Source organism: Megalobrama amblycephala, linkage group LG14 (assembly GCF_018812025.1).
Source record: "Megalobrama amblycephala isolate DHTTF-2021 linkage group LG14, ASM1881202v1, whole genome shotgun sequence".
Lineage (NCBI taxonomy): Eukaryota > Metazoa > Chordata > Actinopteri > Cypriniformes > Xenocyprididae > Megalobrama > Megalobrama amblycephala.
This window is the reverse complement of record NC_063057.1, coordinates 2237049-2252956: the sequence shown is the minus strand read 5'-3', so window position 1 is coordinate 2252956 and position 15908 is coordinate 2237049. Positions and strand designations below refer to the sequence as shown.

The 15908-nt window shown below is 36.6% G+C and overlaps 1 protein-coding gene and 1 long non-coding RNA gene across 6 annotated transcripts in view; one reads left to right on the top strand and one right to left on the bottom strand.

The window, feature by feature from the left end:
- The window catches only part of LOC125244345, a 154702-nt gene that overhangs the window by 114868 nt on the left and 23926 nt on the right, over positions 1 to 15908 (bottom strand). For all 3 annotated transcript variants that reach the window (XR_007179319.1, XR_007179320.1, XR_007179321.1), the window contains exon 3: positions 3309 to 3495. This is a non-coding gene — a long non-coding RNA (uncharacterized LOC125244345). The remainder of the gene's footprint in view (positions 1 to 3308; positions 3496 to 15908) is intronic.
- The window catches only part of LOC125244342 (protein bicaudal D homolog 1-like), a 28759-nt gene continuing 17305 nt past the window's right edge, over positions 4455 to 15908 (top strand). The window contains exon 1 of one of the 3 annotated variants that reach the window (XM_048154415.1): positions 4455 to 5185. In XM_048154415.1, coding sequence (XP_048010372.1) covers positions 4961 to 5185 — 225 coding nt within the window. In that variant the 5' untranslated portion in view covers positions 4455 to 4960. The remainder of the gene's footprint in view (positions 5186 to 15908) is intronic. The other 2 variants (XM_048154418.1, XM_048154417.1) reach the window with 2 other exon arrangements.

The following is a 15908-nucleotide window of genomic DNA, read 5'->3' as shown; positions in this document are numbered from 1 at the left end:
TAAAATACATGTAACTTCTTACTGGACTTTGAGATAGATATAATTTATGTGTCATGATTTATGACATGTTGACATTAGAGTATAATCTACGAGCTGGAATATTTTATGCATGTTATGAAAGCTTGTTCTGCCCTGAAATAAAAAAATTAAAAAGTAATTTCAACTTTTTCACATTCAGGCTTCTTGGCTCATTACGAATCAAACACTGCTGTTCTTGCTTCAGTGAGTCGGTTGTTCACTCAAACGATTCAGTCTGATTTGTAATCTACTTGTGAGGCTGATTCTGTGAACAATTAACTGAAAAGATCCTTGAGATATTAGTTAATCAAAAAAATATACACGTTTACCAAAAGAAGCTAGGATTGTTGATGTGATGTTATGATGTTTCTCAGTGGATGGTGATAAAATGTATTCATGAAGTCTAATGGAATGGAAAACTTCCATATGAACAACAATTGTTTGAACAATTTTAACTTGACATAAAAATATTTGGAAACAATATCTAAAAGTAAAAACATCAAGGCAATATGAATACTACGGAGCCCTGCACATGACATGCAGGAAAAAAATAGTAGGCTAAATCGTGCACACAATTTATAAATTGAGGGAGTGAAATGGTAAATTGTGGGCACGAGTTAGTAAATCGAGAGAACGAAAAAGTAAATCATGCTCACGATTTATAAATCGAGCGAGCGAAATAGGGAAGCGTGTGCACGAGTTAGTAAATCGAGGGAACGGGATAGTAAATTGTGAACACAATTTAACAAATCGAGGAAAAGAATTAGTAAATTGTGCACACAAGTTAGTAAATCGAGGGAACGAAATAGTAAATCATGCTCACGATTTATAAATCGAGGGAGCGAAATAGGAAATCGTGCACACAAGTTAGTAAATCGAGGGAACGGGATAGTAAATTGTGAACACAATTTAACAAATCGAGGAAAAGAATTAGTAAATTGTGCACACAAGTTAGTAAATCGAGGGAACGAAATAGTAAATCATGCTCACGATTTATAAATCGAGGGAGCGAAATAGGAAATCGTGCACACAAGTTAGTAAATCGAGGGAACGGGATAGTAAATTGTGAGCACAATTTAACAAATCGAGGGAGCGAAATAGGAAATCGTGCACACAAGTTAGTAAATCGAGGGAACGGGATAGTAAATTGTGAGCACAATTTAACAAATCGAGGAAAAGAATTAGTAAATCGTGCACACAAGTTAGTAAATCGAGGGAACGAAAAAGTAAATCATGCTCACGATTTATAAATCGAGGGAGCGAAATAGGGAAGCGTGTGCACGAGTTAGTAAATCGAGGGAACGGGATAGTAAATTGTGAACACAATTTAACAAATCGAGGAAAATAATTAGTAAATTGTGCACACAAGTTAGTAAATCGAGGGAACGAAATAGTAAATCATGCTCACGATTTATAAATCGAGGGAGCGAAATAGGAAATCGTGCACACAAGTTAGTAAATCGAGGGAACGGGATAGTAAATTGTGAGCACAATTTAACAAATCGAGGGAGCGAAATAGGAAATCGTGCACACAAGTTAGTAAATCGAGGGAACGGGATAGTAAATTGTGAGCACAATTTAACAAATCGAGGAAAATAATTAGTAAATCGTGCACACAAGTTAGTAAATCGAGGGAACGAAAAAGTAAATCATGCTCACGATTTATAAATCGAGGGAGCGAAATAGGGAAGCGTGTGCACGAGTTAGTAAATCGAGGGAACGGGATAGTAAATTGTGAACACAATTTAACAAATCGAGGAAAAGAATTAGTAAATCGTGCACACAAGTTAGTAAATCGAGGGAACGAAATAGTAAATTGTGCGCACAATTTATCAAATTGAGGGAACAAATTAGTAAATCATGCACACAATTTAGCAAATCGAGGGAAAGAATTAGTAAATCCTGCGCACAATTTAGCAAATTGAGGGAACGAAATAGTAAATTGTGCGCACAATTTAGCAAATCGAGGGAAAGAATTAGTAAATGGTGTACACGAGTTAGTAAATCGAAGGAATGAAATAGGAAATCGTGTGCACAAGTTAGTAAATCGAGGAAACAAAATAGGAAAGCGTGTGCACGAATTAGTAAATCGAGGGAACGGGATAGTAAATTGTGAGCACAATTTAACAAATCGAGGGAACAAATTAGTAAATCATGCACACAATTTAGCAAATTGAGGGAACGAAATAGTAAATGGTGTACACGAGTTAGTAAATCGAAGGAATGAAATAGGAAATCGTGTGCACAAGTTAGTAAATCGAGGGAACGAAATAGTAAATTGTGCGCACAATTTATCAAATTGAGGGAACAAATTAGTAAATCATGCACACAATTCAGCAAATCGAGGGAAAGAATTAGTAAATCCTGCGCACAATTTAGCAAATTGAGGGAACGAAATAGTAAATGGTGTACACGAGTTAGCAAATCGAGGGAAAGAATTAGTAAATCATGTACACAATTTAGCAAATCGAGGGAAAGAATTAGTAAATCCTGCGCACAATTTAGCAAATCGGTGGAACGAAATAGTAAATCATGTGCACGAGTTAGCAAATCGAGGGAAAGAATTAGTAAATCATGTACACAATTTAGCAAATCGAGGGAAAGAATTAGTAAATCGTGTGCAAAAGTTAGTAAATCGAGGGAACGCAATTGTAAATCGAGAGCACAATTTACTCATGTGCGGGGCTCCATAAAATACAGTTATTTAATGTATACAATGTTTTTCTCCATTTTTTTCCCTAACATGTTTGGTTATATGTAGGCTACTCTTGTGCAAACTGCTTGGTTTCTCAAAAAATCACCGCAGCTGCCATTAGAAGCTCCGGTTCCCATAGAAACCCGAGACTTTTGCTTAGGACCGCACATGCGCATTGGCTGGTCTAGCCTGAAAAATAAGCTTTTTAATGCTATTTGAGCATAAGAAACAACATTTATTCATGTCAGATTTTGTTGCTGATTTGAAATATGTTAATTGAAAGGGACTATGGCGATGCTCCCTAGTTTTTGCGGTACACTGTGGGAATTTATAGGGAGTGAACGTCCCACTGCACTGGAAGAATTTTGCGATTGAGACAGCCCTAAAATGGCCGACTCCCTAATCAGTGCCCTGACTAGTGAACTAGTGAGCTGATTGAGACACACCCATTGTTTTTTTAATGTGTTATAATACAATACTCAAGTTAACAACGGAAAATACTGGCCCAAAAATGACTATGGATTCATTGTTAGTGTTCTTTAAGGCACTGCACCTTCACACACTCGTTTATTTTTACTGCTGCGTGTGGCCTTACCTTGACATCATCACTCTTCCAAATGTTCAACTTTTCACCTTCGTGTTTATCTGTGTTTACAGCCTATAGCACTGAAGTGAAATCTCGATCTTATCAGCGCACTCTTCTGACAACAGCAGAAAACCCAGTGTTTAATTGGTCGGGATTAATCAATATTTCCTGACAGATACGCAGATGTTTTGCATTTCTGTGGAGCAAAGAAAAAAAACGTTAACATGGTGAACAGTGATTGAGTACATACTATATATGTGAATTATTAGATTTTAATTAATGTACTACAGGCTTGATTATCAATGTTTAGGAGACGCCTGCCCTCTTGTGGCATTTTTAGAGACTTACTCCTCAGATAAATCAAAAACAATCCTGCAAGGTGTTACTATATTGGAAAATGCTGTACAAGCATAATTTTACTCCATGCTCATAAGGCTATAATTTGGAATAACAGATATATTTTACATAAGAGGAAATCTTTATTTTATAAGGACTGGATGGAAAAATGAGTTTGGGCTGTAATACATTTAATGGCTAAAGATGGTAATATGTTAAGTTATGATAATCTTAAAATCTTAAGATCAAATCTTAAATCAGCTCATGTGAGTACAGTGGTTCAATATTAATATTATAAAGTGATGAGAATATTTTTGGAGCGCCAAAAAACAAAACAAAATAACGACTTATTTAGTGATGGCCGATTTCAAAACACTGCTTCAGGAAGCATCGGAGCACAAATGAATCAGTGTGTCGAATCATGATTCAGATCGCGTGTCAAACTGCCAACGGCTGAAATCACGTGACTTTGGCGCTCCGAACAGCAGATTCGACATGCTGAAGCAGTCTTTTGAATTCGGCCATCACTATATAAGTCGTCATTTCCTTTTTTGGCGCACCAAAAATATTCTCTTTGCTTTATAATATTAATATTGAACCACTGTACTCACATGAACTGATTTAAATATGTTTTTAGTACCTTTATGGATCTTGAGAGAGGAAATGTCATTGCTCCCTATGCAGTGTTCCGAAGATTAACGAAGGTGGAACGGCATGAGGGTAAGTAATGAATGACAGAATTTTCATTTTCATATTAACCCTTTCATACCCTTTAATAAAAATAAATAAATAAATAAAATAAAATAAAAAAATTAAAAAAAAAACAATCCTGCAAACGCTGAAATCATGAATATTAATGACGTAATGTGACGTCCTCCACTACGGAAGGCAAATGATCTCAGCTGCTTATGAATATGCATTACGTCACGGGACTGGGCGCTCTTAGAACTTCGGTTACCAAGCAACGTCGGCGAGCCTCAATTCATATGCATGAGCTCAGGCTTCGGGAAGGGCTGCAGCAAGATGGGCTGACGTCACAGCAGGAGGAGAGCCGAAGTGAGTTGGGCCACTTTTCTCCATCCTAGCGATGATGGCGTCCCAACACCCATGATCAAGCAGAAAAAGAAGAGAAAGAAAGAGAGAAAGAAAGCGAGGCTCCTGAAAGGATCGCGATGTTTATTTTTCACTCGGATTAAATTCATTCTTTAGTTGATAATGTCTGGATCATTGACTTTGTACTGGCGGTTCGGGTAAGGTGCAGGTGCCTCCATCCATCCGTTCATCTATCCATCCATCCAGCGCAGTGGAGGGCACGGGCCGGGCCGATGGCTGCTGGGGGAGGCGGAGGAGGATGCGGGGAGTCGGTGGATCATTACCGGGCGGAAGTGGAGCGGCTGACCCGCGAGCTCGCCGAGGCCAACCGCGAGAAGGTCCGGGCGGCGGAGTGCGGGCTCGTGGTGCTGGAGGAGAACCAGACCCTCAAACAACAGTATGCGGAGCTGGAGGCCGAGCAGGAGACCCTCAGACAGGAGCTGGAGCAACTGCAGGAGGTACAGACTTATTCACTGTGGCTCCTTTTTAAACAACAGGCCTGTTGTGTTTTATATGTTATAGAACAGAATTGAATAGAATAGGCTACATCTGAGAACAACAAAGTAGAATAGAATATTGCCAAAACTCTGGTCGTGTCATGTTATGGAATAGAACGTTGCCAAGAAATATGTCATGGAAAACAATAGAAAACAATAGAATAGAATACTGGCAAATAATCTGGTTATGATAAAAAGAGTTTAAAAGAATAGAATGTTTCCAAAAATCGCTAAGAACGGGGATAACAGAAAATACTATATATATATATTTCCCATGTCTACTATGTTAACTACATGAAACATGAAAATGTTTGATGCAAAAACTTGAGAGAATGAGATCCAGGCAGTCCAACAATGATTATGTCGGAGATTAAATATGAATAAGTAATAACAAATTTATTCATTAGAAATTATAGAGACAAACAAATTCATTAAGTAATTAATAGTTAATAATAAAATCTAGAGTGAGTATTGTATCTAATAGATGAAGATCAGAATATACAGAAAGAAGGAACAATAATTAAGACATTTGCAGATAGAAGAGCAACGGAAAAACCAAAGGAGAAAAAGCTACACTATCAACGACTTTTATACCATAAGCATAGGGAAATTTACATCACACCTTTCCAGGTCCGTTTGGATAGATAAGAAAAGGTCAAAGTGAACTTTTCCGTTGTTTTGGAGGATTTAAAGAAATTTTGTGACAAATTTCTTTCAGAATTTCTTTTCAGATAGAGTAAAAACAGTAAAAAATAGCCCCTCAAAAGGGTGGGTTAACACCTTTTTAAAAATCCCCTTTCATTTGAATACAGAGATACAAAATATTATTGTAGGAAAAGTACAAAGTGTGATCGATTCTGAGAACATCGACATTCTGGTATGATTTTGGCAGGAACCCAACTTAACCACAAATGTTACCACTATATGCTTGTAATTGAGTAAGATAATATGAATACTTGAAATCATAAGTAACATTAAAAATCATAAGCAATAAATGATTAACATAAAATTTGAATAAAATGCATGAATATGAATATTGACCATTTTGGATCCACCAATGTTTATATGTGTGTATGTTAGATTTGATTAATCAGCACTGTCAAATCGATTAATCGGGATTAATCGCATGTAACAAATGTTTGTAAATATTTGTGTACACACACACACACACACACACACACACACACACATATACTAACTATTGTGTTACATGCGATTAACCCCGATTAATCGATTCGACAACACTAATATTAGTGCTGTTTTGACGATTATTCACGATTAATCGCATCTACCATACACACAGGACATACTTTATTTTATTCAAACCGATTAATCGCATGTAACATAAACGTTTGTAAATATATGTATACACACACACACACACACACCCACACACACACATATATATATATATATATAAACTTTTATGTTACATGCGATTAATCAATTTGACTGTACTAATATATATATATGTGGATTAAGAAGTAATGATGTGCTGCATGAGTTTCAAGAGTATTTGTTTGCAACATGTAGTTCTAATGATCTACTTTTCCCTTTTGAATTCTCATCAGCTATCATAGAAGATTTGAGTAAAGTCACGGTCACACTAGACTTTGAGCATGCAAAATTTCTTCGGACACTGCAACGGTCGTGATATGACACGTGACATGTTTTTTAATAAACATGAATTCAACATATAACAAAAAGTAATACATTAAAATGTAAAAAATATACAATCTTCTCGACTTTACTGCGAGAATATCGTTCTTTTAATTCAGCCAAGAGGTCACGCCGTGACATATCAATCTTCTACTGGTCACACGGCTTCACGTGATGCGAATTCGCAGGTCAGAGTTCACTAAACTTGAACTTTGGACCGCAGAGAAATGCGAAACTTTTCGCATGAGCTTGCATTTCCGGTGTGGTGAGAAATCGGGTCCCCCCAGGAATCGGGTCGGTTTTTAGGCATGGTTGTGTTTCCAGTTTGTTTTAATATACAATACATATGCATTTATTTTATATTTCGAGCATGTTGTTTGTGCATTTTATGCAATAAACATCATACAATAGTGAAATAGGTTATAATTAGTCAAGTCATCATGATAACAACTTTTGATCAGGCATTACCGCCTGGGTCCTAAAGGAGACCCGATTCCTGGGGGAGACTCGATTTCTCACCACACCGGTCTAATGCATTCGCATGCATTTGAATGGAAGTCAATGGAATGAAAAGTGCAGGGACCGCCCCATAAGCAAGAGATTTCACATCATAGTTTTACAGCAGATGTAAACATGAGTGTCCCTCGACATTTCAGATTTGCTGATGACGAGTCGCACACTAAATTATGTTTTCGACTGATGCATAAGGACATTAATCTTCATCCCATATTGCTTCCTCGTCTATATTCTCACAGCCTGAGTTTATTAGTGGATCTAGCGTACTCTTGCTGACTGCAGTGGACTGCGCTGAAGGTTAGCACAGGGCGACGGCTGCCAGCAAACACGCTCGTGGATAATAAGATTGAGACGGTTGAAGAGCATGTCTGCTTCAGGAGTCCTCCATATGCACTTGAATACAAAGACTGTCATTGAGATCGCCAAAAATACAAATCCAACAGAAATTGGAACAAAACAATAGAGTGATGGATTTATGATTATTTTTTAAAGAATTGTATTACATTCTTAGGTTTTTTTGTGTGTTTGAGTTGAAAACAATAACTGAAAATGAGAATTGCATGCTTTACTTTTGAATTGGCATTAAATCTCAATGAACTGTATTGAATGTTGTTTAACAGATCAGAGGTCTGCACTGGAAAACTGGTCACACAAATTTGGCATTCAGTGATATTTTTCCGTGTCATCTATATGATAATGTGCCAGTGTTGTGAGGGCTGGGAAGAAAGTCATTGATATTTTATGTGGTGGAAACGTGGTCCGATCCCAAAAGCGCTTTTGCTCAAGTGTATATGCATGAAAATATGCATAGCACACAACTTTGGGGTAAAATACTAATTGTCTGTCTGAAACCACATACAGTCTGAGCAGACTGTACCCTACGTATATTCTCAATCATCTTTTATGTAATTATGTGTTAAATTAAGTGTTAAATGTCCAAATATTTAAGTTATAATTAAAACCAATGAATGATTGAATTATTCACTTAATACGCTTAATATTAGGCTATTAACAGTTAATCAAGTGTAAAAAATTACACTCAATTGGTTTTATTATGCACTAATGTGTTTTTGTACACATTATATAGTAAGCTAAGCATATTTTATATTAATATAATTCGTATATACTTAGGATAATCATTAACTAACAGTTTGAGGAGATGTTGTTATTGTCATGTGACCTACCGGCATCAGTTGTGTTGTTTCAATGTTATTCATAAATCCTCTCCTGTGGCCTCATGGGATAGTAAATAATGTCCATCGTATGCACACTTCAGAATCTTGCCGTAACTAGTAGTTCATCCGGGTCCTTTTCGCCTACTGTTTTTCGAATACTACATATTCGGACATACTACTCTGTTAGCGTACTGTTTTTCGCATACTATTAGGGCTGTGACGGTGGCAAATTTTTACTACCGCGGTGGTAAATCACCAACAACCGCCGGTGTTGCGGTGGTGGGGTCCGAAGGGGGGCCGGGGTTTTTATTTATATATATATATATATATATATATATATATATATATATATATTGTGTTAGACTTGCGTTTTGCCGTCATTTTGATGGACAGGATCATAAAAAAAATCCATCATAATCAATATTACCCGTCATTTTAATTTTTATATTTTAATGATAAGACATTTAATTCACAAACTTACAGGATAAGCAAATAGGCATAGGCTTGCATTTATTTATACTATGAAAAGAAAGTTGATCAAAGACAAGCTGCGTCACTTTCAGTTTTCATCTTGAACTCTTGTCACGGATTGTGAGTGAATGCGATCACCCTTTCCTCTTTACTACTGTACAGAACGAAATAAACATGAATGAAAATAAAAAAATATGTTGAAAGATACAGTAGCTTACCGAAATCTGTATCACGTCAGTTCAGTCAGTGTTGCCAACAATGTCACCTAACATTATACCTCAGAAAACCCATTCGTTGACCATAAACTAATAGTCAGCAAGAAAAATAAAAAACTTAAGTAAGCATGCATAAGCAACTTTATCATTATACAATTTACTTAAACTAGGGTGCTCGTCTGTGTGTAACCAAGCGCATCGTTTTCATTTTATTCTGGAGACTGAACTCGCGCTCTGCTGCCACACTGGAGCGCACTCACCACCTACTGGACAGGGGTGGGAATTACAAAAAGCTTACATACAAACTACATAATCTGTCAAAATGACGAACGGGCTGCAGATTTTTTCCGTCACTGCTAAACAAATTCCATCAAAGACGGAAAGTTTTCAGTTAACGCGATCTCTGTGATATATAAATATATATTACATATGACGTCACACAACTGCCGGTGACACTCCACGACCGCGGTGTCAACTTCACCACCGCGGTGGCGCGGTTGTCATGCCTACCATCACAGCCCTACATACTATATAGTAGGGAAGCATTTGATTTTGGTTCCAGACTTGTAGCGTATATGTTATTGATTCTTTTCGGTATTGAAAGAAATATAAGTGAATTTATCAATGTATTTTTCTCACTTTATCAACCATCTTTTTGTTATATATATTTATATATATATATATATATATATATATATATATATATATATATATATATATATATATATATTCCTTGCAGATAAAGCAACAAGATGGTGGATAAAGGGAGAAAATAATGCTGATAACACATTTCAGTGCTTACTTTATATATATATATATATATATTGTGGCAGCTCATGTTTTGATTTTTTTATTGTCATTATTGATTAATCTTGATATAATTTCTTGTCATATGCATTTTATTGGTAATTATCCGTCTTTCCCGGAGTATGAAATAGTAATGGTAATCTGAGAAATACCAGACGATGAAGGCATCTGCTGATATATTATTCATAAATGTCTATTTCTGACATTCACGACTCCCCATCGCCCTGGGATGCTACCATATCATGAAACTGGAAAAGAAAGAGCAGTAATATAATTACAAACAAAACTATTTATGATAAATATATTTATATGATAAAAATTACATTTAAAATGATATACAGTTTGGCTTTTTGTTTTGCAAAAGCATGTTTCCCCAGAGTCTTTGTTTGTGTTTTCCTCTGCAAACCCACAAACCCGTGAGCTGAGAAGCTTCCAGGAGCCTAATGTGACCTTCCCTGGAATTCCCATTACAATCAGCCATTCATTACAATCACTATTATTAGTGCACAGTATTTCCCTTCATAGTGAGCAACAGTTCTTTCAAAAGCTGTTTTATAGTTGTTTACTTGGATTCCACTGCCCATATGAATCATTCAGAGTGAATCTCCCAATCACGATTCCCACACTCTTTCTTAATAAACAAGCAGAACCGACCGTTCATTGGCTGATTCCAGTAACCTGCGTTTGCAATATTGGCAGAATATATCGGTTTCTGTTGTGGCTTGCCAATCAAAGCACAACATTTGTTCCTTTAATATCATAAATACCAGCAAAACAGACTCAGATGTCATTGACTCTTATTTTAGACAGTCTAGTGTCGTCTACAGTGTCTCTGAAATATAACCAACCTTCAGTATGACTTGTGAGAGCGTTTTTAACTCCGACTGAGAGTGAAGGCTTTGAGGATTGAGTTTGTCTCAGAGCGATAACGCTTAGGGATATTTGAGGCTGTTTCTTATTCTGGAGGGAAAAAAGCAGTGGTTGCACATCTACAGTATGTTTTTCACATTTATTTCCATGAGAAATATTAGGATGAGCTAAACATTGTTTTCTTGTGATGCTCTTTGGATGATTATTTAATAAGTTGGATTGCTTATTATTAAGGTAATTTTTGATGATGCATTTGCTAATTGGTGGTAATATGCTTTAAGAACATGCTGAAGGGGTTTTCCAGATCATTTCTGACTGTGGTTAGTGGATGTGTGGCTGGTAATGTACGTCAGCGCTGGACTGAAGATGAAAAATGCAGAGGTGCATTAGTTGGCGCAGCTCAGAGCTAAAAGCATCTGCTGCATCGACGCTTTAACAAATATGTATGTGCAGATTTTCCTCGTGGGGACGAGATTTCAGAATAACCTGTGCAAACCATCTTGTGTGGGAGTGGGACATCATATGATTGATTATGATATAGTGTTAAAAACGAAGACAAAAAGTATTGTGGCGCTTTGTGTTCTTTACAGCAAAGACTTCTGCTTTATCTTTTGAAATAATCCAGTGACAGATCTCTTTGGAGTTCATGCTGAGTTCCTGAAGCGCTCTGGCCGGAGCTTGGAGACATGTCTGCTCCTAGTTATGAATTATGGATCGGAGAGATTCGGGCACTTAGAAGGGAACCATGTGAACGTCAAGCTGGATAATACACTGAGAGAAACATTCGCTGCATAATTCACATGGCGAGCGGCTTCATTAAAACACTCCCTGGTTGAATCTCACACGCCCAGGTCATATTTAACACAGAAATCATAAGAAAAAATGTTAAATTAACTTGCATAGGATTTTATTTTATTTTATCTTTTTGCATTGTGACTATTTTCATGACATTTAATCACATTTACACCCTCCAAATGCATCCAGGCATTTTGTTTTTGCAAATTCTACTGTCATGCAATGTCAATCTAGATATATCAAGACAAACTTCCATGCACACTTTCACAAATGAGACGGACGAGGAAAAGGATTAATGATGATTATTTTGTATTATGCAACAAAAAACACCATGTCAGACATGGAGGTGTCACTTTCACCAGCTCTGTCTCTCACAAACACTGTGCAACATGAATCTATCAGACGCACACCATTTCAGGACCATCTGATCGGATTCCTGTACAGAAATAAACTGACTCTGAGGTGGTTTTGAGCTCTGCTGCAGAGCGGGTCACATATAAAGGTTCACTGCGGCCCGCGGGCCTTCATATCGATCCGTGTGTCTGTGTGGACCTCTCTCCAGAAAATTATCAGGCTCCGCTTACCGCTTCTCACATGAGCTGCTGTACAGCGCCAGCAGACATCTGTAAAACTGACTGTTTTCACTGATAGATAGATAGATAGATAGATAGATAGATAGATAGATTTGTGCCTCACTAACAGACACTCACAAATGTACACTGCGCTGTGGGAGTGAGAACTGTCTGGGGTGTGTCTGAACAGAAGGAGAAAGAGGGAGGGAGGGCTGGTGTGAGAGTCAGCTTTGTCTTTGTGAGGAAAGAGAATCTCCTGGGTGATCTCCACAGTCCATGTGTGTATTTTATGTGCGTGTGTGTGTGTGTGTGTGTGTGTGTGTGTGTGTGTGTGTGTGGTCCTTATGCAGTGAGCAGAATAGATCTGTAGAAGTTCACTTCACTTGACACAATCCATTCTTTTGGAATGTCCGGAAACATCATCATCATACAAATTTTAGGGGGAGTATGATGACATCTTACTAGTGAAAACAAGTATGAATTAAATATGATTAATATATAAATTATATACATATATATAATACATCCACATGTATTTATATAAATATTATAAATATGTATAAATTCATCATACTTCACACTAATTTAGTGATAAATATCTGTAGTGATGATATAAAAGTAAATGACTTATATAATTTATATTATGCATGTGTTTTCTGAACTGTTTTAAGCTGAAGTATAAATGCTGTCTGTTTGCATCCAATACTCCCTTTAATTGAGTGCGTACTACTTTTTGTATTATTTATATTAACTTTTATTTTTAGTTTGAATAATTTTGTTAAATGCTTTTGCCATTTTTATTAGTTTCAAATATTACTATTTAGCATTAATTTATTATTATTTCAGTTTTAGTTTTAGTAATTTATATAAAATACTGGTACTGTGTGTCTTTACTTTCAGTTGTCTTTATTCCAAACATTTAAACATTGAGAAAACTTATTAAAGAAACCCAGTCAAAAGAGCTCAGATTGTGATCATCATGATTCCAATGCTGAATGAAATATTATTGCACATAGAAATATTATCCACAAACTGTTGTTGGCAAATAGAAAAACTATTGTTGGCAAATAGTTGTCTCCCACACATTAAAGAAAAACAATGTATATCTCTCTATTCCTATGCTTACATTTAAACAATATTGCCACTGCTGACTCATTGTTACGCGGCATGAATGATGTCATTGGTCATCATCCAATAACAGCAGAAGGAGAAGCATTACATCAGTTTGACATTCATTTCTTCTCAGTTTTTATCAGGAGAAAGAATATAATCTTCTGTTTCATTAGTCATGATGTGTGATACAGCATGCATGTTCTGATCTACAGCTGTGTTTCCATCCAGAGTTGCGAATTTAACTTCCTGTGCAAAATTACAATTTCGCATAAAACATTTGCATATGTATTTTTATTATTATTAAAAATTAACAAGAAGTAATAAATGCTTTATAGGGGACCTATTATGCCCCTTTTCACAAGATGTAATATAAGTATCTGGTGTCTCCAGAATGTGTCTGTGAAGTTTCAGCTCAAAATACCCCACAGATCATTTATTATAGCTTGTCAAATTTGCCCCTATTTGGGTGTGAGCAAAAACATGCAGTTTTTGTGTGTGTCCCTTTAAATGCAAATGAGCTGCTGCTCCCCGCCCCCTTTCCAGAAGAGGGTGGAGCTTTAGCAGCTCAACAACAACAAAGCTGGAGAATCTCACGCAGCCAAAATGAGGATTGTCAGTAACGGTGTTCAGCCTTACATTGTTCAAACCTGATCAAAACTGATGGAGAGACTCAGGAAGAAGTTACAACTTTTAGAATGAAACTGGACGTTTCTGAATTTTCTGAATTTTGTTTTTATCTGAATTCTAAATTTATGTAGTTGCTGTGGAGTTGATTCAACTCATCCACTAGCATGTGCCGGCATGTTCATCTTTTGTGTTGAATTGACCCTCGATTGTGAAGCAGTCCGGCGTAAAATGACGGCATGTCAACAACCCAGGAAAAAGCTCATCGTAGTCCCTACCAGCCGTTTGTTGTAGTCCTTAAAAAGTGATTTCTGTAAAAGAAAATATCTCCCTTTGCATTGAACTTTGAGCGTTGTAACTTTGCAGATGTTGTTTATGCTCAAACAGCAACATTACACACTAACTAAAGTTAAAAAAGTGAAATCATAATCAAGGACCCCTTTAAAAAAAAAAATAATATTTTCATTATTTTTATTATTGCATTGTGTTATTCTAATTTTGACCTAGTTTCCTAAATAACTAGCCTAACTTTAACCCTGTTCCATGTCCCGGACTCATCGTTACACTACATTCTCCAATAATTCAAGATTTACATGTCTGTAATGATTGTTTTCATTGAGCCTCCCAGGGCAAAATCTGGTCCCAAAGTATAATGTCTAGGATTAGAGATTTGTTCAAATGGTTTGAGCAATAGTATGCTTGACTTAACGAACACCACTAACTACTTCAAAAGTTCAAGCACAATTCTGATCTCACCCTAGTGTAAAAAACACTGAGTTTTCCCAGCACAGCAGGACTGACTGCCCATGAGAGAGAGTTTGATTGAATTTCCAGCTTAATGGAAAAGCCCAGTGGCGTCTGTTTGAAGGGGTCCATCAGTCTCCATCCATGCAGGGAAAACACACTTCCCTCTGAGCGCACAAGACTCATTTGGCTCTCTCTCCATTACAGTGAGCCACTGTGACACTCTTGCTCTTATGAAGAAGGAAACAGAGTAAAAGAGTCCCAGCTAACCAAAATATGTTGTAAGAAGATTTGGCTAATGTTCCCATTTAATGAAAATGTTTTTTTTTTTTTTTTATGTTCTCTGAGTGTTCAGTTTTTTTAAACGTTTTCAAAACATATTTGAACGTTAAGGAAACATTCCATTTTATCATTCTTCAAACATTATGTGAACGTTACATTTGAATGTTTTCTGAACATTCCGAAACAAGTTGAAACATTTGAAAAATGTTATATGAACATTTCAGAAAAAACACCCCTTCAACGATGTGTAAATAACGCATTTTGAGAACATTATTAAAGACCAAAGATCAACTTTGAACTTTGAAAGGTTCTATTAACATTACTAGAAGAACGTTTGTTCATAATTTTGAGAGAACCTTGCCAGAACATTCCCTGTTAGCTGGAGACATGCAGCAAATACTAATCATTCTGCTTCCTATCATGCATCCAATTAAACGTTTGGTATCAGTTCTGTCCCATAATGCACTGCTCCATAAGTCTGTTATTTCTTCTCTCATCCCTCATACCTGGACCGTTGAGCTCCTATACACTCCCAATTGATTTTTCACGCTCTGAGTTTCTGCTTCTCTTGGCTGAGCGCTGCATTGATTTTCTCAGTGTCTTATGCGAGATCACCATTGTCATCTATTCCACTCACGCCTTCCGGATTATAGCCAATATTGCCTGAACTTCACCTCACATTACGAGGACACCGAATCTGTGTCTCCTGCAGTTTACAGCCTCTCCTTTATAGGATCTTTGTCCCAATTGTCTGTTTTTAGATATTAAACCCAGGGATGATATCTTTAATCAGAGCTAATACTACTATTCAAATGTTTTTTGTTGCTAAAAGAAAAAACTG